Source organism: Barbus barbus, assembly GCF_936440315.1.
Source record: "Barbus barbus genome assembly, chromosome: 14".
Taxonomy (NCBI): domain Eukaryota; kingdom Metazoa; phylum Chordata; class Actinopteri; order Cypriniformes; family Cyprinidae; genus Barbus; species Barbus barbus.
Window position 1 is genome coordinate 29,180,446 of NC_136742.1, and position 22,726 is coordinate 29,203,171.

A 22,726-nucleotide genomic window follows, 5' to 3' on the forward strand; every position below is an offset into this window, starting at 1 on the left:
GACTGGCACTTCAAATGGGACTGGCTTCTATGGTCAGATGAAACTAAAAAATGAGGTTTTTAGCAGCAAACACTCAAGATGGGTTTGGTGAACACAGGGATAAAAAGTACCCCATGTGTACAATGAAATATACTGCTGTATTTGTGATGTTGTGGGCCTATATTTCTGCTGGAGGTCCTGGACATCTTGTTTAGACTCATGGCATCATGGATTCTATCAAATACCAGCAGATAAAAAATCAATAAGTGACTGATTCTGTTAGAAATCTTATAATGGGTCATGTTTGGATCTTCCAACCGGACAATAATCCAAACACAAACCTCAAAAACAACACAAAAATGGGTCACTGAGCACACAACCAAGCTTCTGCTGGCCATTCCAGTCCTCTGACCTGAACCCTGTAGAAAATGAGTGAGGTGAACTGAAGAGAAGAAGCACCATCATGGAGCTGTGAATCTAAAGGATCTGGAGTGATTGTGGATGAAGGAATGGTCTCTGATCTCTTGTCAGGTGTTCTCTAACCTCAACAGGCATTATAGGAGAAGATTTAGAGCTGTTAAACTGACAAATGGAGGTTTCAAAAAGTATTGAATAAAAAGGTGCCAATAATTGTGACCAATGTGTATCAGAGAAAAACATTTATTTCATAATGATATTTCCCCCCATTTTAAATTCTTATTATCCAATGAAAGGTTAGCTTTTTGTGAATTTTTTAAATAAAAGATCAAAAGGATTAACAAAGCAGGTTAATTTTCACAGTCTTCTTTGATCATATTTACCAAGGGTTTCAATAATTCTGACCACAACTGTATGTATATATTGTGTGGTATTGTTTTCAAATAAGGACTTTTATCGTACAGTCAGAATTTGTTGTCACATATGTTGTGTATAAATTGTATCCAGTTTATTAATTACAATTTATTTCTTCCAAAACAGCGATTTTATTTTTTAAAAATGTTTTAAACATTTCACTTTTTATCTTTATGAATTATGTGTTTTGTGCTTCAATGCTTTACTGTTAGTTCAAATGCCAATGAATAACTATTAAAATACATGTTTTCCCTCTAGGTAGTATTTCATATTTCAAACAAACATATTTTTTTTTCTCCAATCAATGTCAATAAACAGCAGGTTTCCATTGTGACAACTTGCCCCAGCATCAGGGTCAATGTGTTTCCTGGGTAATAACAGTGGAAAAGTCATTTAGGCTTTCTGTTTGTGACAACTAGCCCCATTATTTTTGTCAATTTCTTTCATATCCGTAAGGCTCTCTTTCTCAGCCATGAGGTGAGGCTGTTTGTTGACGTGTGTGTATGTGTGTGTGTGAAGCACTCATGGCCTTTGGGAGGCCGTCTGCATAACAGCAGTGTGTCTGAGGTGCTGCATTGTGGGATTTGGTGTCTATGGTGAATTCTCTCTTCAGCATGTGCGTCTCAGCGCTGCTAGAGAAAGTCCCCTGCATACCGACACCAAGCAAGACTATTTTCTGTTTTCATCATAGTACTTAAAAAAAAAAATTCCTCAAAACTTTGGTTAAGATTTGGGACCACCCCTGATCTCAACCAACCCAGAGACTCCCGGTATAAATTACAGATTTAATTAAATTAAAATTAAAGATTTATATTAACTTTATTCATTCACAAAATGTCATGATTTTAAGAAAAATGGCAATAAAAATAAATACAAGTTTGTTAATTATTAAATTATTAATTTAATATAATGATTTCATTATTAAAATATCTGCAGATTTTATTTGGATTTTTTTTTTTTTACATTTTACATGTACATTATACTTTTTAGGTACTGTACTGAATTTTTCACCATTTTTAATAGTATTTTAGCTTTTTAACTGCTTGTTTAAAAAGTGCATATTCCATCTAATCTGTCATTAATTATACAAAAAAAATAGAAAAATTTATGAATGTTTAAGAATAGCATCAAGAGTTGCTCTTATAATTTGATTCATTGCGGTTTTAAATCACTATACTGTGTTGTGTCTTGTGTTGAGAGCTTGTGAAATAACTGGACTGTTTATGATGAGTTTGAACTTGCTGCTGATATGGAGGAAGCCTCAGGATGTAATTAGTCACAGACAAACAGATTGTTTTAGGTTGATGTGTTTTATTAAGTGCAGACATATCTTGGTACAGAATCCAGTTGGACAGATTTAATTGAAGATGATGAATTTCTCTGTTCACAGTGTCTGGGTTTCCACATGACAACAGATTGCTGGAATGTCACATCACGAGTGGATCCCAATTTGACGTTTTGGACTGTTTATTATTGTTATTATTAAGTATTTTTGGACAAATAGCAGGACTGCAGAAACACACAAGCGCTGAACATGTAGAAAATAAAAATAAATTAATAAACGATTGTATCTAATGCAAAGTGAATTTCAGACTTTCAGCATTGACAAAGATCGATCTTTAGATCAATAAATGAAACATTTGGCTGTGGAGACAAAATTCAAATCAATCACAAATGAATTAGGCAAACAAATAATTTAAATAAAACATTTGAAATAAATAAATAATAGATAAATAATCACAAACATATACACACAATAATAATAACAACAATAACAACAACAATATAAAAAGTATTATGAGCAACCGCAAACACTCCAACATTTACATGATTAAGGCAGTTTTACAGCATGTCAAGATCTAATTCAAGGCATTTCTGGCTACGCTAAAGGGAGAAACCCTTGTCAGTAGGTCGTTTGGAAAGCTACAGTCAAAGTCCACAGATTCACAAGCTCTATTAAAGCTAGAGACGATGGAAACGTATGTAAAGCCTGTGAATTCAAGGCATGTCCTAGGATTTCTTAGGTCTAAAAGCTAAAAGCACTTGTGCGGAGATCCTAGAAAAATAAGCGAACAGTCTAACCTGTTGTAGATCAACTACCTTAGATTTGAAAACAGTCTCATCTGGTGCTCATCCAGGTCGCTTCTGTGGGTTAATGCAGCGCTTCCCGACCCGATTCCGCGAGATCCGAGAGCTGGGTAGGGAAGCACTGGTTTAAGGCACAGCTTTGCCTCAGCAGGCTGGACGCACCGGCATCTGAAGCAGGATCACCTGCCTGTTTTCCGACGGGTGGCATTTGTTGATGTGTCTCGTGAGTCCCGGCGAGCTGTAGAACATGGCGGGGCAGTATTTGCAGGGGTAGATCTGCGCCGAGTGCTGCAGACGAATGTGCCGCTCCTGGCTCACTCTGCTGGGGAAGTTTTCTCCGCACACCGGGCACAGGTGGCACTCAGACGCGCTCAGGTTCAGCGGCACCTGGCTTTGGGATTTGTCGCACGCGTCGTGGTGCGCTATCACGTGCTTCTTCAGGTACGCCTGACGCTTGAACCTCTTCCCGCAATGCTGGCAGTCGTAAAGCCCGTCTTCGGAGCCGGATTCGGAGAGTCCAGGACTCGGAGTGTCTCTGTCGCTGGAGGTCTCCTCTTTCTCGGGCGCGGGGGTTTTAGTGCGCTCCGGGTTCTGCGGCACCGTTTTGGGTTTGTGCCACCGCCGGTGCGAGGCCAGGTTCGCCGGGCAGCTGAAAAGCTTGTCGCACTCCGGGCATCTGTACTCGATCCGGACGATTCTCGAGCATTTGTGTTGGGCTAGAGAGAAGGGATCGGCGTAGGCTTCTCTGCACAGCTGACACACGAACTCGCCTAGCGGCTTGTCGCCGCCTGCGCACTGAGATCTGGGTTTTTGCTCCACCGGACCTTCTTTGATCTTCAGTCCCAGCACCGGAGAAGTGGTGACTTCGTCCTCGAACTGCAATTTCCGCATGGCTTTGGCTTTCTTGGATGCTGGTTTGCCTTTGCGCTCCGCGTCTGGCGCGGGCCGTTTGGTGGTTAATGTGGTGCCGGTTCGCGTGCTGTTGCTGGTGCCGATTTTAAGATCCACGGGCGCGAACGTCGCATAGTCGGAGCCGCCGGGCGCCGCCGGGAAGGACTCCGCTGAAATGGGCGAGCCGAGATTGAAGCGCCTTTCCAAACACGCCCTCTCGTGCTCCCTGCTGACGGGTCGGGTCGGGCTGTACATGGGTCGGTAGACGATCTCTGGGTTCCCAAACTGCACCGGCTGCGCCGAGTTCGTGCGCGGCGACGTGGGGCGGTGCGCGCTCGCCGCGTCCTGCTGCGCGCCTGGAAACGCGCCCTGCTCATCCTCCTCCGAGCGGACGCGGTACGAAACAGGTGTCGCTTTCTTATTTCTCTTGACTAAAAATCCCCTCGGCATCTTCGCCAGCTGAAAGGCACTTCAGACGGGTTGGAATCAGAGGCACACCTGGTACTATATTTGGACGCGTGCGATGATCTTTCCATCACGGAGGCATAGCAGCAGTCTTTTTAAGCAGGAATGATGACATTGTTCTCGCCCCTCGCTGCCTCGTCCAATCAGATGGAGCTGGAATCCCTATGGATTTGGAGATGGGAGGGTCCGCAGATTGCTCGGGCAGATGTACCTGAGGTTTATTATATTAGGATGCTTTAGGCACACGCTGGTTCCTCCTCTTTTCACGCTTTGATGCTTCCCGTCAATGCACACGTGCCCTGCCTTTGTCAGCATCCTTTAGGGGCTCCTTCACTCTTAGAGCATCAGAATTTCAAATTAAAAGGGTGGAAATGACAACAAAGAAGTTCCATTTTTAATGCTCAGACAAGCGCGCAGAGCGGCGCAGTTTTAACCTGAACGTCCTTAAATCGGTTCGTCTTGCAAAAAGGCTCGCAAGTTGCATGCGTAATTTGTCTCGCGACTAATTAAATGTATAAATCAGACGCCCGTGGGCTCAGGACATGTGCGACAGTTGAATGCGGGACGTATTAATCACTCATTGCGCGCATACATAATTCATAAAAGAGGCTCCTCTCGTTTGCATCACAAAAGACACGCTTGCGAGCGGCAGGGACAGACGCACACCATCCTTCTGTTCAAACGGACTCGTTCCTGTCTGCAAACTCGCCCGTGCCATCAGCAGCATTGTGCTCGTGTGTGATGATGTCATTCCAATGCAACGGTCTCGTCATAGCGGAATTTCTCGTACTCTCCCTCGTTTCGTTCGGAGAGCGTCGCAAAAATGTCTTTAATATAATTGCAGACGAGCACATTTGTTGCACGTGATTTCATAACTCTTCATTTTTGTGAATGCATGCATTTTATTTTATTTACACACACAAGACGCGTTTTGGGGGCCAGATGGGCTACATGCATAATTTGAACAACACATTTGTTGTATCTGATGTAAGCTTTCTTAAAATTATTTTATTTGATTAAACTTGATGTGCGGTTTGGGGAAATTACATTTATTTCCACATACATTACCCAACTTTTAGCTTAACGTGCAAGATGGTTTACTTGCCAAACACATCTGATATATCTGACGTGTAAGCTTTTTTTTTTTTTTTTTTTTAACATTTTAGATTTTTTTTTATCGCATTTGTATTTCATTTTATTACACTTGATGTGTTATTTTGTATTGCATTTAGAATTTATTTTTTTATTAAATTTTATAATTTTATTATTGATGTGCATTTTAGAAGAATCAGTTTTTTTTTTTTTTTGCATTTTATTTATTTTGTGATTATGATCAATATGCATTTTGGTGGAACCTATGTTTGTTAAATTTTATTTTCCATTTAATGTCCACATTCAACTTTGAGTTTAAGAGGCAAGATGGTTTACTTGCCTAACTTCAGCAAACACATTTGTTGCATCCGAAATCTCATATGTAAGTTGTATTATATTTTTATAATTTTATTTTATTTTATTTTATTTTTAATATCTGCTCTGCTCACATTACTACTCACCAGAGCTAAACGTACTAAAATACATGAGCTATGTGACGTGGGACTGTTGGATCATGCATCTGTGATTTTCTGCCCCAGATTCATTATCATACAGCTGCTGCTGCGCTCCGTCTTTACAACCGGTCAGATTCCCCTCATTCTGCTGCTCTTATCTGCCCCACCGCACCGCTGCGTTCACAGCTCCACATAATATAATACTGGACAGCACATACATTCAAGATTTCAAAAGAGCAAAGTCAGATATTTTAATGAATTGTCACCCAATACACACCAAACATTTGCATTTGCCAAAAACAAGAAGCATTATTTATTTGCTTTAGTTCTTTGAGCCCCAACCCCCACAATGTGTTCCCCCCCCAAACATATGGTGCAACGAATGTAGGAAATAAAGAAATCAAAGACAAAGTACTGAATAAATACTTGTAAATATTAAATGGATATTGATTACAGCAGTCCCGGCCGGGCGTGCATAGTCAGATGGTATCTGTTGTACTTCAGATAATCCAGAACACTCTTCCTCAGAGCAGAATAAGCCTCGCTTTTCTGAAACACTTCGCTGAGACTCATGGACTGATCAGACTCTGCTTTATCGTCCACTATCTTCTGAAGAGCCTCTTGAATCGACACTGAACCATTCTCATCCTGTGAAGACACACAAGTCTTGTTTTTTGTATTGTAGTATGAAAATCTTATTTTATTCTTATGCTTTTAGTGGAACCTGTGTAGTATTTTTTTATTGTATTTATTTTTTTATAAAAATATGGGTATTTATTTGTTTACCTGCCATACTTGGACAAACACACATTTGTTTCACCTGACATCTGATTTTCTTTAATTCATTAATTTTCAGTGTGCATTTGGGAGGAACTTGTGATTTTTCTTTTTTTTTTAATTGAATTTTGCTGCATTTTTATTATGTTTATTTCCACATACAATATTATATTTTTCATTTAATGGGCAAGATGGTTTTCTTAACCTGAACCACTTGCACTGTGGAGTTTTTTTTTAATTGCATTTATTATTTATTTCCACATACAGTATATAAAATGGTTTACTTGCCAAACTTGGACAAACACATTTGTTTCATCTGAAATCTCATATGAAAGATTTTGAATTTGAATTTTATTTTGAAAATCTGAATCTCATATGAATTTTATTTGAAAAATCTGATCTGGTTGTATTTCTTCCCCACCAGAGCTAAATGCATGTAATGCATTGCATTAAAATGATTGGTGCATGACATGTACAGGCTCAAAATGTTTAATAATTGCATTAAAGTGTTAATCTGACATCAAAAGATGTTCTGGAAAGATCTTTTACAGAACAAATGCTTCTAACAGAGATGTAGAAGTAAAGGAAACTGACCTCTAGTTTAGCTGAGTCCATGATTTGCCGGACTTCCTGTTCAAAGTCAGCGAAGCGGTCGTGATAAAGAGCCAAGCACCAATTCTCTCTAAAATAACTGGAAAAAGGGAAATTTTAAAAGTCACATTTGGATTTAAAGACAGTTCACTTGAAAAAACTAAATTCATTATTTTGTGTCCTTAATATTGTCCTTATTTCTACTACTTGCTAGCCATGCAATGTTTTGTGGCTTTTTTTGTCTTTTTTTAGAGCTTGACAGATGTGGCCACTATGAATTGCGATGGTCTGCAGGAATATTCATCAGAACGGTTTCTTTTGCATTCCATGGAAAAAATAACAGCATACAGGTGTGTAATGATGCGAGGGTGAGTAAACATTGACAGAACGAACACACACACTCCACTTAGCATGTTCATCTAAAATGCTCCATTCAGCAGCACGGTCGATCAATTATGATCACAGATCTTGATGATCATCTGTTTTCTGTAATGATATTGAGCCACATTCAGAGTCACGTCAAAAGAGCGGTGAAGAATCCCATTTTAATGGTGTGATCAGCGCTGCTGGGTGGCTTAACTATTGTCTCGTGGCGCTGTGGAAAGCGGATTGCACACCTGCATAAACAGATTAGTAATGCAGGACAATGACTCTGATGGTGGAGGGTCAGTGGTGTTAAAATTTAGGAGCAGAGGTCACACCATCGGAAATAGATCATCATATAAAGTGTGACCAGACGAACAAAGATATGATTAAGGTTTGGAGTGTCATAAATAATCCTGTGCGTAATTCAAGAGAATTAGTTTGATTTGGTGTTTAGGTATTGAACTGAACAATTAAAATGGGCTGCAGTGTAAATCTCACACAACCTTTCAAGAACATCTAGATCTAGATATTTCACCATAAAATCAAGAGGCAAAACTTCTGTTCTGCCGTTACTGTAAAAAAAAAGAAAATTTAAAATAAAAATTTTTGATACTGTTAAATACATTTAATATTTATATACTTAATGTTAAATATATTTATATAAATATAAAAAAATGGAATGCTTATTAAAATCAAAATAAAATTTTGTAGAGTAATGGAAATCTAATGAGAAACGGCACTGACAATAATAGAAATTCTCAACAGTAAAACATCCCCGGTTACAAATTTGATGATAAAATGTTTTGTTCATGTTCCATATTTATTATTTTTTTTCCCTTTTTCTTTAAGGACACAGATAATAAAAAAATCGGAATAAATGAAAAATAAAATATTTCATTATTTTTTTATTATCTGTGTCCTGTCATTCTGTCACTAAAACAATTTCCTCGTATGTGCAAACATAACTGGCAATAAAGCGAATTCTGATTCTGAATAAGGTGAGTATCATGTTAAATGGGTGTTTTTTTGAGTTTCCAAGAATGTCCATTAGGTTGTAGTAACGAAAGTTTTCTTCATTTGTAGATTCGAAATTCAGGTTTAGTCTTGAAGTTGAAATCTGTATCTTGTCATTTAGAATCAGGCCTGATTTTAGTCTGTTTAGAGTGTAAATGCATCATCTGACGGTGACCGTAAAATGAATTTCTGACTGTAAGATTGACGTAACGCGGTTGAACCTGTACATGTCATGGACCAAACCCTCGTCGTAGCGTGAGCAGAGATGATTCAGCAGCAGCTGGTGTTTCCTGTAGAGACACAGGAGGTCGGAGACGGGAAGTGTGTTCTTAGAGAGGCACGTGATGCTCTCCACCACATCGTGCGAGCTGAGATGCAGATGGAAGTAGTTCCCTGTTTCAGTGCGGCCCGTCACGATGTCACGACCCTGCAGGATGCGAATAATAAAAATGAACCTTTTAAACTCTTAATGAAACACTTAAACTCTTGGTTAAAGTCATCTAGGACTGTACTGTGATAGAATGCAAACTCATCTTGGTTTAGACCATAATACCTTCTGAGCTGCTATTTTGTTGCCGATGGCAGTCGGTTTTGTGACACAGAGGTAATTGTAGCCACCTGGTAATCTTCCCCCTGTGAATGTGAGATTTATTATAAATTATTCTTCATAACTCTTGTTTTTACAAACACACAATTAATAGTATTTTCACCCGGACACCATAAATATGATTATAAAGCTGTTTATCTCATATCAGACGCTGTGTTTCTGTGTAACAGATGGTCCATTCTGCTATAATCACTTAGCCCGTGATTAGATTATGCAAATTAACTGTCAATAGTTTGGTGTCAGTCAGAATTAGATGAGGGGGGAAAACTGGGTGACGCAACACATGTTAAACATTTTAAACATTTTAAAAGTGTTGAAATCCTAATAAAAACGATCACTGAATCCTCCAATAAACTCACATTGAGCACTTGACTGATTCTTGCAAGAGCAAATGAACTAGGGACAATTTATGTAAAAATGTAAGCACTAAAAGGTTTTTTTACTTTAAGTATATGCTATAATGTTCTAGAATGTTATTGTTGCTAGGGGTTGTTAGGGTGTTCTAAGTAGTTGCTAAGGTGCTTTGAGTGGACTTTAAGTGTTCTCATTGCTAGAGGGTTGCTAGGGTAGTTGCTTAGGTGTTTTGAGTGGATTTTCTAGAGTGTTCCTGTTGTTAGGGGTTGCTAAGGTGTTCTAGGCAGTTGCTAAGGTTTGCTGAGTGGATTTTCTAGTGTTCTTGTTGTTAAGGTGTTTTAGATAGTTTCTAAGGTGTTTTGAGTTTATTTTAGAGCAGTTTTCCAGAATATTTTGGTTGCTAGGGGGTTGCAACGGTGTTCTAAGATGTTGCTAAGGTGTTGAGTGGATTTTAGTGCATTTCTCCCAGATTATTCTGGTTGCTAGAGTGTTTTAGGCAGTTGCTAAGGTGTTTTAAGAGAACATTCTAGAATGTTCTTGTTGCTGGGGGTTGCTAGGGTGTTCTAAGCAGTTGCTAAGGTGTTTTGAGAGAATTTTATTGTTGCTGGGGGGTTGCTAGGGTGTTCTAGGCTGTTACTAAAGCCTGGAATACACTACGCGATTTTTTTTCCCCCGATTTTCCAGTCTGAACAAATTGACGCTAGTTGAGGAAAGTCAGAGCCAGTCTGCAGATTACAGCTGACAGATTCCACAGAAAATCTCGTAGTGTATGATGGTCACAGATTTTTTTAGCTTCAGAATTTGATTCTATCCAGTCGGAGGATATTAAACATGTTTGATATTTTCAGCCAATTTTAGAACACATATGTTTTCATTTGTGCGTCTCCTAGCAACAAGGCGCACATTTCTGCGTGAGGTCGTTGTGATCGGAACAACTTTAAAGGTAGTGTATGATCCTCGATCGCGTAGTGTAGGATGCCCAGTTTTCCTTTGTCACTATTTACGAAGTCGGTAAGTGCATGATGAATGTTTTAAAAATCTGTTCAGATTTTAAAAGTCGTGTAGTGTATTCCAGCCTTAAGGTGTTTTGACTGAATTTTCTTGTTGCTGGGGGTTGCTAGGGTGTTCTAGGCAGTTGCTAGGATGTTGTTAAAAAGAGCCTACTCTGAAGTGACTGTGATGTTTTGTTCTAAGAAATTCAGAAGGAGAAATGGTGACCTTGGATCTTGGCCTGATTATAAGCTGGAATGAGGTGGTCGTGGTCAGACGGTGGGCCGGCGGGATGCTCCAGGGTCGGGTCACATAAGGGCAGGACAACAGATGCCAAACTCTGCCCCACCTCCTTACAATTAAAGCAGGAGTCGCTCCACTGGTCGGCATGGTAACGGCGGGAGTATTTGGTCAAGGGGCCTGTGGCGTATATGGAGGGGTCGTTGGTGTGGAAGCTGGAATCTATGACCAAACGCCCATCCAACACCAAACAGGCATCATTGATGGCCTTGAAGGCGTCGTAGTCGATGGTTTTATGAGAGAAGCTGAAGAACACCTATGAAAATCGAATGCAAGTTAGAGACCATCTGAGTTATTTGTTTTAAAACGGACATAGATGCTGGTGTTTGCCAAAATCATGATGGACTAAACATCCCACAGCCATTAAATGAAGAGCTGATGGATGCTTGTTAAAGAGTCAAAATGTCCTTGATCTTATGAAATAAAATACTTTGTTCTGTAACTTTCAGAACTCAAAACATCATATAATAATAATAATAATAATAATGTTTTAACGGCACAGCAGCAAGATAAAGGGAATGTTTAATAAAAATTAATTTAGTCTTCAATCTAAAATATGTAGACTACCATTCCAAATTTTGGGCTCAGTAAGATTTTAATTTTTTTGAAAGAATTATTACTTTTGTTTAGCAAGGACGCATTAAATTGATCAAAAATGAGTGTAAAGACATTTATAATGCTACAAAAACTTTATTTCAAATAAATGCTGTTCTTTCAAAACTTCAATTCATGAAAGAATCCTGAAAACAATGTCTGTTTCTGCAAAAATACGAAGCAACACAACTGTTTTCAACAATGATAATAATCAGAAATGCTTCTTGAGCAGCAAATCAGCATATCAGAGTGTCACAGGAATAAATTACATTTTAAAATATAAATATATTCAGATTTTAAATTGTAATAATTTCACAATTTTACTGGTTTTACTGTATTTGTACTCAAATAAATGCAGCCTTGGCGAGCAGAAGAGAATTTTTACAGACCTCGAAGTTTTGAATGGAAATTTGTTTTTGGCACAAAAACATGATGTAAAAATAAATACTAATACAAAATGTATAATATGGCTCCTTGAAATTTGTGTACTGATGTTTAAGAATGTTTTCTGTTCCTCTGCAGGTAGTTTCACTCACCGCACACTCCAGTCGAAGAGTCTGAGCGTCAGTGGTGAAGGTCACTGAAGTCACGGGATCTGTGTGTCGTCCATCATTGATGTGAGTCAGCAGGCAGTCGTGATGCACGCGAACCTCCTCTTTTGCTAGAGCCTGTTTCACTGCGTGCTCCACTGAACTGTTGGGGAAACAGGAAGTTGGGTTGTCTTCGGGAGGATGGACCACATGAATCCGGCGGCCACTCACACCGAGATGCAAGAGCGTCTCCACGCAGGTGAACACGTCTATGGTGTTTCCATAAAGCACAGCATCACCTGCCAACCAGTCAAACATCATTTTTTTTAAATGGACAACATATTGTGAAAAACACTGGACTGCATTACATCCATACCAATGAGAATTCATCAAGTTACATTCCCTCCGATAAAAAGCTGGTTTACTTAACTGTAAAATAAACTTAAGGCCACTTAGCCTCCACAAGGGGGAAGGGAAGCAATTTATTACGGCCGTTTGGAGAGATAATATCAGTGGCTGTGAAACAGAGAAGGGTCACTTAGCAACCCGGAGAAGGTCCCATTAGGTTAGATGAGGGGAAAGAAAGGAATAAGGAAGAGAAGATGAAGGAAGTGATGTCCTTTCACTGCTGCGCCTAAACAGTGTCAGAAACGCTCTCACACCATCAGTGCTGGATTGATTTAATTGAGATCTTTTGTGAAGGAAGGTCTTTGATGTTAACATTATAGTCCTCAAGGATGAAAACTAATCAGACGACGCTGACATAACACACAGAACGACACGCTGAATATAAAAGGCACACATGCACGATTCTGTATAATGACAGATGATTAGTTTGAAAAACCATTGCATAGATGAGTATTCCTTTTGCCGTGTTTACTTTATATAATATATCAGAATAACACATAATTAATGTATACAAAATAATATTGAATGTGGCTCAGTAATGCAAGCAAACTTTTGAAAGTACTTAGAATTTAAAAACTTTACATTACAAAATTTAGAAACTCTTTTATAATAATTTAAATGAATACATTTTATTCCATTTGATTTGAATTATTAATTAAATTATTAGCATTATTATTTTAATATCTCATTATTGGTTATTATTTTTGGCTATTAGCAAATTACTAGCATATTACACACTATTGTTCAAAAGTCAAGGTTGTAATTGTAGAAAAAAAAGATTTTATTTATTTATTTGATTAAAAATACAGTAAAAACGGTAATATTGTGAAATATTATTATAATTTAAAATACATTTTTTCACCATATGAATATATTTTAAGATGCAATCTATTCTTCTGAATTTTACTCCAAGCTTCAATGCCACATGATCCTTCAGAAATCATTATAATATGCTGATTTGCTGCTGCTGAATAAAAGTATTCATTTCATTAGTGTTAACTGATGTGCGGTCACAGGAGTGTGTAAATTGTCTTTGAACGTGACTCATCCAATCAGATTAGAGAGCCAGAACTGTCTGTTTTATAAATGCGGCTTTGTCTTCTATACATCTCACGCATTCAGTCCCGTAGCTCCTGTCTTCAATGCCATATTTACGGCAGTTTATGTTAAACAGCATTGATTTACATATCATCTGTCTTTCCTCATGCAGGGCTGAATAGCTAGAGAAGGTCTCATCTCGCTCAAGCCCTGTCCATGGTGCTGAAACACAGCCAGCGCCGCACAACTCGGATGCTTTCAACCACAACAGGATTTCTGCCAAAACTATTATCAGGTAATTTGTGTTGACAACTTACTCGGAGCCAGACCCAGCGATGCCTCTCTGGTTGACCCAAATACAAATTCTCATGCCACTAAATTGATATCTTTCATATGCAGACGGTATAATTAGCATTCACTGATAATTGTGCTACTTCCCGGATTATTAAAGGAGGCTGTAATTAGTAAATATAATAGGCTTAATCAGACAGATAGCGGTGGCTCATCTCTGCTCGTGCAGATTAATTCTTAGCTCACCCTGCTAATATTAATATTCCCCTGTATATGGATGGAAGGAGATGAGATTTCACTCACGCTAATTAGCTACTTGTTATGCTCTGACAGTTGGACGCGGCTTTAGAATAACAGTGGCTTGGTAAATGAGATTCTGCAGGAGAGAGTGCTGCCATAGACTCTAATAAAATCTTTGTAAATTTGCAGTAAACACACCTGTCAGTTCCACAAAGTTGTCCATGAGCCACTGATGGACGTGTGAGCAGTCGTGCTGGTCGTTGAGGGTGAAGAGGTTGGATGGGACGGGCCGTATGCGTCGGTGTCTGGGCTGATTTGGGTTCAGATTGTTGGTTTTTTGGGTTATGGCATCTGTAATGGTGAGACTGGGCATCTGAAGTGTAGTTAAAATAGAAAATCACATTCCTTCTCTCTCTCTATATATATTAATTTAAATGAATAATCAATATATATACAGTATATCTATTCTCCAACCAAACTGTTAAATCGAATTTATATGAATTAACATTAATAATTTGTCATCACAAATTGCAGACACTTTTTAGAAGCTGGTAAATATATTTGTGTGTGTGTACATTTTGTATCTATATTTATCAGTGTTATTGAAGTAGTTATTCTAATATAGTTTTTATTTTTATATTTTAGGCATTCATTTGAATTTTAGTTCAAGTTTTTGTCATTATGTTTTATTTTATAGTTTTCTTTAAATATATGTGTGTGTATATATATATATATATATATATATATATATATATATATATATATATATACATTCTTTTACATTATTATTTTTTATTTCAGTTTTAGTTATTTTTGTACAACAAAAAAGAAGAAATAAAGTTTTTCATATTTCAGTTAGTTTATTTTACTTTTATTTAAAATAGCAAAAATGTTTATGATTCTCATTTTAGTTTCTGTTAACCCTTGATATACTCACCACACAATTTTGTTTTAGGATTTTTGTTTTTACATTTTTTTATTTATTATGAATGTAAGAATGGAAGGTATTTTTTTTTTAAGATTCTTTGAATAGAAAGTTCAAAAGAACTGTGTTTATTTAAAATACATTTATGTAAAAGTCTTAACTCTAGCTTATATATATATATATATATATATATATATATGTATATATATATATATATATATGTACATTATGTAATTGCATTTAAATGTAAATTAAATTATTCAAATGATGGAAAATATATTTTAATTAATTTAAATATAAATAATTTATTATATGAATTTATGTCCAGCTTCTATATACACCGTATGGGCAATGTCCTACCATTAAATGAATTGTCAGACTCTTCCAAATACAGCAGCATCCACACAAGCTGAATTCTCATGTACTAATTATTGTGCTCTGCATGAAAACCGTATTAGCATTGCATTAATTTGCAAACACTGATCTGCGCTGGCACAGAATACACATCTCATAATTCACAGTCACATTTTGGTTCAGTGAAATGTGTTGATGTTGTGTTTGTGCGTCTCTGACCTGGTACTGCAGGCCGGTGCAGAGGATCAGATAGTCATACTTCACTTTACCATTCTCCATCAGCTCCACGTGTTTGGCCTCACGGTCGATGGCCCTCATCTTACTCGTCACCACACTGATCCAGGAGCGCAGAGACAGCCGCGCTTGATCCTGATCGCTGTAGCAGTGACTGTGGAGGAACAGATCCTGCATCAGTCTTGCGCCGCTATGAAAAGAGCAGCCAGAAGGTCATCAGTGTCTTTCACTGTAAGCGGTTTTAGATTTTCAATGCTCAAGGTGAACTGACTCATTCACTGAGATGCTCAGAATCAAGGTTTCGTGTGGAAGCTCTGATACGGTGTGTCGTATCAGTCTTTGGATCGGTGGATTGGATTAGATGTGCCAGTCATGCAGAGCCACTAACAGACATGATAAAATGGACGTTCCTGCTTCTCATCACGAGTGCCAGGAAGTGCCGCACTAAAGCTGCCTCTCTCAAAACACTGAAATATGAGGGAAGAGGTCAGAATCTCTTGAGAGATCAAAGCAGTGTTAACCCAAAAAAATAAACATTTAATCTTGATTTATTCATTCCATCCCTTTTGTTTGTCTTGCTTTATACTGCCAAAAATGAAGAAATGCACTACACTGCAAAAAATTATTTTCTTACTTATTTTTTGTTTTCCAGTACAAATATCTTGAAGCAAATGACTTGAGATATTAAGTCTTGTTTTATAAAAATTTTGTTAATGCTTAAAATAAGAAACAAAATTCAGTTTTCTGAAAAAATAAGGCAAGTTTGCTTCTCAAGTAAATGTACCATGATTTAATCATTTCTAGATATCGGTCATGGAAAAGAAGTCAAAATAATAGGTTAGAAATATTTAATATCGTAGAAAATTATTATAATCGAAAAATAAAATGTTAGAAAATCATATTTGCTCTGTATAAAAGCAGTCCAAAATTATAACTCTCAAATCTCATTTACAGTCATATTTTTCAAGCTTTCAGCATTTTGATCAGTCAACAACATCATACCTAAAGCACAGTGGATTTGACAGAAACGTGAATGATATTTGAGTTAAAAATCCAGTGCATTACAAGGTTTTGTGGCACTTTTTTGTTCTTTTAGTAGTAAATTTGCAACAGTCAAGCCTTTGAGTCTGAACTCCACTGAGAGACCAGGACAGCTTCAATGCTTTAGCACTTCACATCTGTATGATAGAATGGAAATAAAGCGGTCTTTCAATCTTTCATGGAGTGGAAATATGCTGCATTGGAGTCTGAATGCCTCTCGTTTGTAATGCATCTCTCACCTTGTAGCCAGAAATCTCATGTTGTCATCAGAGCAGCGATCTGGAAGGCCGTGAGTGGAGATGAGAGTGAGATTGCTGAATCTGAGATGAGGACTGGCGGGAAAGAGAAATGTAGAGTCAGTGTCAAATAATGCCATTGACCCTTTTTTTCAATCAAGTTTATGCTGATGTGCATACTGTTGATCGAACATGTCTCTGACTTGATTTCAGGTACAGAAAAGCTTTTCTGAAGAACAGACTCTGTGTAGGACAGATCTTGTCCATTTTGGATAATGAGGCTATTTTTGTCCAATTTTTTGTTCCTCTTTTGCTGTCCAGAAATGAATACCATTGAATGAAGAGAGGACAGTAACGACGCCTGAACAAAAGCATGCGGGGTGTGTGGGGTTATTCTGCAAACACTCGATGGACAGATGCTGAAATCCCTTAATTTCCAGCACAGCGCTGGCCTGCATTAAAGCGCTTTCTTCTCCAACCATCACAGTAAAAGCCTTTCCTTTTGTTTTGTCTTTTTTCCCCTCTTGTTTTGTTTCCTGTGTGTAGTAGTCTCCCCCCCGTCGCCCTCCCCCCGTCCCCTCAGGAGTGTAAAAAGGTCTCTTGTCATGTAAATGACCTGTTTTGTATGTGCTGGATAGACATGATCTCTATCTGTGGCGGTAGAGGAAATCAGGCTAGCGTGTGTTGAAAGAAGACGTGTGAGGCCTGCGGACCGTCATGATTGATCAGACGGAGGACGCTGGACACACAGCCGCAGCTCTGCGTTCTAGCGCTCTAAGCGATGCAGACAGACAGAGCTGCGACTGTCATCTTCAGCCCTCTGTCTTTTATTTCAGCTTCAACTCCTTCCTGCACATGTTTGATTTGCACAAATGTTCACATGCAAAAGTATAAGAGAGATTGTCATTTTTTAACAGCTCTTGAGCAGTCAAATTATTTTTAATGAAGAGTCCATAAAATTAATTAAATATTATATTATCCATTTAATTGTATTCCCCCTCCCCCATAAAATTAATATATATTTAATTATAATAACCCTGTTACCACAATTTGGGACATGTCTAAATACATTAAAAGTAAATTTTATGAAAAATAAATTGATTTGTGTGATTTTTTTTAATTTTTAATTTTTTTTATTTTAGCCATACACAATAATGAATGAATATTTAATTAATGTTTATAGCTAAAGTACCATTAAAATTAAATTTAAAAACATGTATACATTAAAACATTCAAAATGCGGGGCTTGCCTAAATTCACTAAATAAATAAAATAATATAAAAAAATAAAAATTGATTTGTGTAATTTTATTTTAGCAATATATTGTTTAGTTAATGTTTATTGCTAAAATAACATTAACATTTAAAAATGTGTACATTAAAATATATAAACAAAATTGGGGACATGCCTGATATACCAAATAAAAAAAAAAATCAATCAATTGAATTACATTGTTTAATTCATGTTTACTATGTTTGCTAAAACAAAATGAAAACCAAATAGAATATTTAACAAATAAACAAACATAAATTATTGCTAATAAAAAAAAAGCAAATATTACAAATAAAAATAGGGCTGCACATTTAGCCTGAATTAACCGCTCAGTAGGAGTTAACTAGTTTGGGACTACATGTTGTAGTTATTGATAAACATGATTTAAAGAATAACATTTGTTTGAAAATATAGAATTTTTCTTTTTAATTTATTTTTTTAATGCAGTAAAAAACTATTATTTGTGTAAAATTGAGCAAATGTGATTATTAAGAGCATTTACTAGATGGCAGTGGATATTTTTGTTGTTGTTTCAGTAAGAATTTATAGAATTAATTAAAGGACAGAATTATTTGTCAATCTTTTATATAAGAAAAAAATCTGGAATCTGTGTGAATGTGAAATGTTAATCTTGTGTGTGTGTGTTTTCTCTCCGCAGGCTGTTCTTGACCAGCAGCTCACAGCGTTCTGGCCTTATCAGCAGCTGACAGGCCTCTATTGTGGCCAGTGTCTGACTGCTAAGTTTAGGGGCCAAGCATCTTTATCGGTCCTCTATGGTCCTGGGTTTCACCCCATCCTCAGGGGTGATAAAGGACAAGAGAGCGAGCGTGAGGGGGCCAATGGTTTTGGCTTGACAGACAAGCGTTGTCGGCCATGGCCTCCACCTTCACCATTAGACAGGCGGCCTCTACAGGGGCTGACCGGCCATAAGTTTAGTGGACACTAACTGCCTCATTAGTCAAGTCATTAGCGACAGCAAACACCAATTGCGGCCTAGAGAACAGTGGCAGGGCAGGACCTCCACACACTGCCAGCTCTAGACAGCTGCGTGCCCGCGGTGCCTGCCAAAGCAGCAGGAGTTAACACACACACACACAACCGCAGAGCGACCCCTGGTTGCCAGGCAGTTATCAGCTTTCAGGAAACAAGAACGGCCTTAAATCGCAGCTTTGTTTGGTCAAACGCTTTGCGAGAAGCTGCATCCAAACCCCTGACATCCTCTCGAGAAATTACATTGTGAAAAGTGAAATCCTTCAGAGACTAAAGACCTAAAGTGTGTGCAAATCATTGTCTAAAAACGGTGTTTCCCAAGCTTTTTATGTACACTATTGTTATGTACACTTTTATGTACACTTTCTTTAGGAAAGAAATTAATACTTTTATTCAGCAAGGATGCATTAAATTGATCAAAATGACAGGAAATCATTTTTTTCTTTTGAAATTTCTATTCAAGAATCCTGAAAAAAAATATTTTAAGCAAAAAAAAAAAAATTTGTTGATTAATATTGATAATATTAGGAAATTATAAAGGCTTTGAAAACGGCAATAAATGACATTTTTGATTACGATTTGAAATTGTAATAATGTTTCCACAACATTTTTAATTTTACTGTATTTTTGATCAAACAAATGCAGCTTTGCTGAGCATAAGAGACTTCTTTCGCAAATCTTCCTGACCACAAACCTTTCAGTGGTGGTGAACCTCGCATTTTTGACCTATGGTACATTTGTTTGTAAATGAAATCTAGAAAGGAAATGTCATTTACAGTCCTTAAAAAGTGGAATTTAAATAGTCTTGGTTCAAAATCATCTGCATTTTCTACAATATAAAAGTTTTTCTCACCAGAATGTGGCCATGGTTTTTAATTTGATCTCTTTCTAAGTACTCTTTGGAACCAATGTCTGGTTGGGAATCACTGCTTCAAAATATTTTAATAAAGGCAATCAAATATTTTATTTGAAGAATTTGTTTTTCAAATTCAGTGGCTTAAAACACAAAGAGATCTCTGTCCTGAGGCAGAAGAATCCAGAATGCAGGTGCTGAGCTGAGTGTTATTATATAAAGCCGTGAGCTCAGATTTCATGCAATCATTGTTTCGCTCAGATCCCTAAGGGTCACTCTCACTAATTATAATCACGCTTAAGATGATGTCCCTCCACCCCCAGACAAAAAAAACAACAACCTGTTTTAGACACAAATATCTTGCTGTTTCTTCAAAAAGAAATCATAAATGCTATTTAGGGCTTAATTATCAGTGCTGACCGTTTGATTGAAGTAGCGTTTCTAAAAATGGCATGCTTACCAGAATGTCAGTGCTTCAAGAAAAGCTAAACCCGTGTCAGATGCTCCCACTACCACGATTCTGGCATTGACGGTGACCTTCGGCTCCATGGTGAGTTTTCTGTTAGTGTGGTACAGGGCAAAAGATCCCTAACAAGAAGAAATGAGAAAACAAGATCTTTAGTGACATTTAACCCATTAAAAACTGCTCAACGGTGTAGTTTCAAATACATTTTCAAATAAATGCTGATCCTTTCTATTCACCAAAGGAAAAAAAAATCATGATTTCCACAAAAATATTAGGCAAGAATAACAGTTTTCAACATTGATGATAAGAAATGTTTCTGGAGCAGCAAATCAGCATATTAGAATGATTTTTGAAGGATCATGTGACAATGAAGACTGGCGTAATGATGCTGAAAATTCAGCTTTGCATCACTGGAATAAATTACATTTGAAAATATATTCAAATAGAAATATTGCACTAATATTATGCTGTTTTTACAGTTTTTTTGGGTTGCCTTGGTGAGCAAAATATATAAAAAAAATAATCTTACTGACCCCAACATTTTGAACATTAATGTACTTATATAATAATTGGAAAGCAAAAATTGTGATTATGTATGTGTTTTAATGTCTTACTAATGAAGTTATGTATAGACAACGCTGATTTAAATATAAACAAAATAATGTTAGGTATGATGAGTTATTAAAACTTTGATAACTGATGGATGCATCAGTTAGAATGGGTTCAAAATTATTATTTTTCCAGCAATAGGGTGGATTATGAATTTATAAGCATCAAAATGACAGTTTAATGGGGAAAAACATATTTATTTGTTACTAAAAGAGATGCTTATAATTTCTGTGGTCATTTGAAGCACCAGCGCAAGCAGTCCTTATTGTTGAACACTGGCTAATCTCATAAGTCAATGCAACGAAGTGGTTGTGTGTTGTGTTTCAGGTGTGTGTTTGTCCTTTAACCAGAGAGTTAACAGCTAACAGCTAAGCTCTGCTAACAGTAATTGCAGTTTCCCTAAAAGCACTGCTGATGTTCTACACACGGAAGGGTTCCCCTGCATGACAATAGTTTAATCAGAGCCAGAGTGACAGTATGTTTCACTGAGCACTTATTAGGCTAAAAAGAAACCAGCACAGCGAGCAGGAAAAAAGCATTTGCATTAGCGAGCACTATAACTCATCTAAAATACTGAAATGTGCTAATGTTAAAGAGTTCCACTAAGCGAATGGAAACGTACTTAATAAAAAAAACGCGCAGAACACCGCAATAGGCTCTGCACCTAATATGAAACATTGTAATGGTCAATTCTTAAAGCAGATTTACTGAGAAGGACATGTTTGGTTGTCTTTGAATCAACTGAAAGCAAACAGCTGCCGTGTTCTCGTAATCATTCTCTCTCTGGTTCTCTAATTGGCCCTTGAACATTAATTATTTGAAGGATTTTTTTCTGTGGTACACCTTATCTGATTTAAGCTGGAAGAATAGAGTGGATTTTGGGAAGGGAGAGGCCCGAAACTATGCCATTTGTCATTGTAATATAAGGAAACGTAGCTGATTGCATGACCATCAACCACTGGCTCTTCAAAGTCATTCATTAAATGATGTAATCAATGGCAGGGACTGAAGGAGGTTTAAATTCTGGACATGTGGGGCCACTTGAAGACACAAATCAGAAAATGTACAACAGGAATCGTGCACAAAATCACACAGACCTCATTTTCCAGTGCCCTCAAAAGTTTTGAAGGTCATATCGAGAAAAAACACAAAATATAAACATTTATTAACTATACTTCTGTATTAACATTTTTAACAAAGCTTGGGGTTGGTAAGTTGTTTTTATTAATTTTGTTTTGCTTTTGAAAGAAGTCTCTTCTGCTTGCATTTATTTAATCAAAAATACAGTAAAAACAGGAAAAAATATGAAATTATTAGTATTATTTAAAATAACTGTTTTGTATTTGAATATATTTTAAAATGTAATTTATTCCTGTGATGCAAAGCTGAATTTTCAGCATCATAACTCCAGTCTTCAGTGTCTTTTTTGCTGCTCAAAAAACATTATTATCAGAGTAAGAAATATTTAAAATTGTGTGGAAACTTTCATACTTCCAGGATTCTTTTATGAATAGAAAGTTCAAAAGAACAGCATCTTTTATGTTATAAATGTCTTTGCTTTTTTGATCAATTTAATGTGTCTTTGCTAATTAAAAGTATTCATTTCCAAACTAAACTTTTGAATATATTTATATATATAATATATATATATATATATATATATATAAAACTTGCTATCTGTATTTGTGTTATTATTATTTTTTTTATTAAAGGCTAATATTTGACAATCTCAATTGATATAAAAAATTTTAATAATGCTGTTTGATGCATTATCATATACAGTCATGGCCAAAAATATTGGCACCATTGGTAAATACAGCCAAAAAAGGCTGTGGAAATTAACCT

The 22,726-nt window shown here is 36.9% G+C and overlaps 2 protein-coding genes across 3 annotated transcripts in view; both read right to left on the bottom strand.

The window, feature by feature from the left end:
* Positions 1–2,114: 2,114 nt before the first annotated feature.
* On the bottom strand, positions 2,115–4,239 carry LOC306879846 (insulinoma-associated protein 1a; the record flags this gene model as incomplete). The annotated part of the gene is made up of 1 exon (XM_079433057.1): positions 2,115–4,239. One exon carries the CDS (start codon positions 4,237–4,239, stop codon positions 3,043–3,045), a length of 1,197 nt encoding a protein of 398 aa, XP_079289183.1. The 3' UTR covers positions 2,115–3,042.
* A 1,784-nt stretch (positions 4,240–6,023) lies between these two features.
* LOC306880035 (cilia- and flagella-associated protein 61-like) overlaps positions 6,024–22,726 on the bottom strand; it is a 29,896-nt gene continuing 13,193 nt past the window's right edge. For both annotated transcript variants that reach the window (XM_079433304.1, XM_079433305.1), the window contains exons 17-26: positions 20,267–20,394; positions 16,695–16,787; positions 15,400–15,568; positions 14,100–14,274; positions 11,931–12,223; positions 10,729–11,056; positions 9,103–9,182; positions 8,771–8,976; positions 7,173–7,269; positions 6,024–6,449 (exon numbers count right to left, since the gene is read on the bottom strand). In XM_079433304.1, the coding sequence (XP_079289430.1) occupies positions 6,252–6,449; positions 7,173–7,269; positions 8,771–8,976; positions 9,103–9,182; positions 10,729–11,056; positions 11,931–12,223; positions 14,100–14,274; positions 15,400–15,568; positions 16,695–16,787; positions 20,267–20,394 (1,767 nt within the window). In that variant the 3' untranslated portion in view covers positions 6,024–6,251. The remainder of the gene's footprint in view (positions 6,450–7,172; positions 7,270–8,770; positions 8,977–9,102; positions 9,183–10,728; positions 11,057–11,930; positions 12,224–14,099; positions 14,275–15,399; positions 15,569–16,694; positions 16,788–20,266; positions 20,395–22,726) is intronic.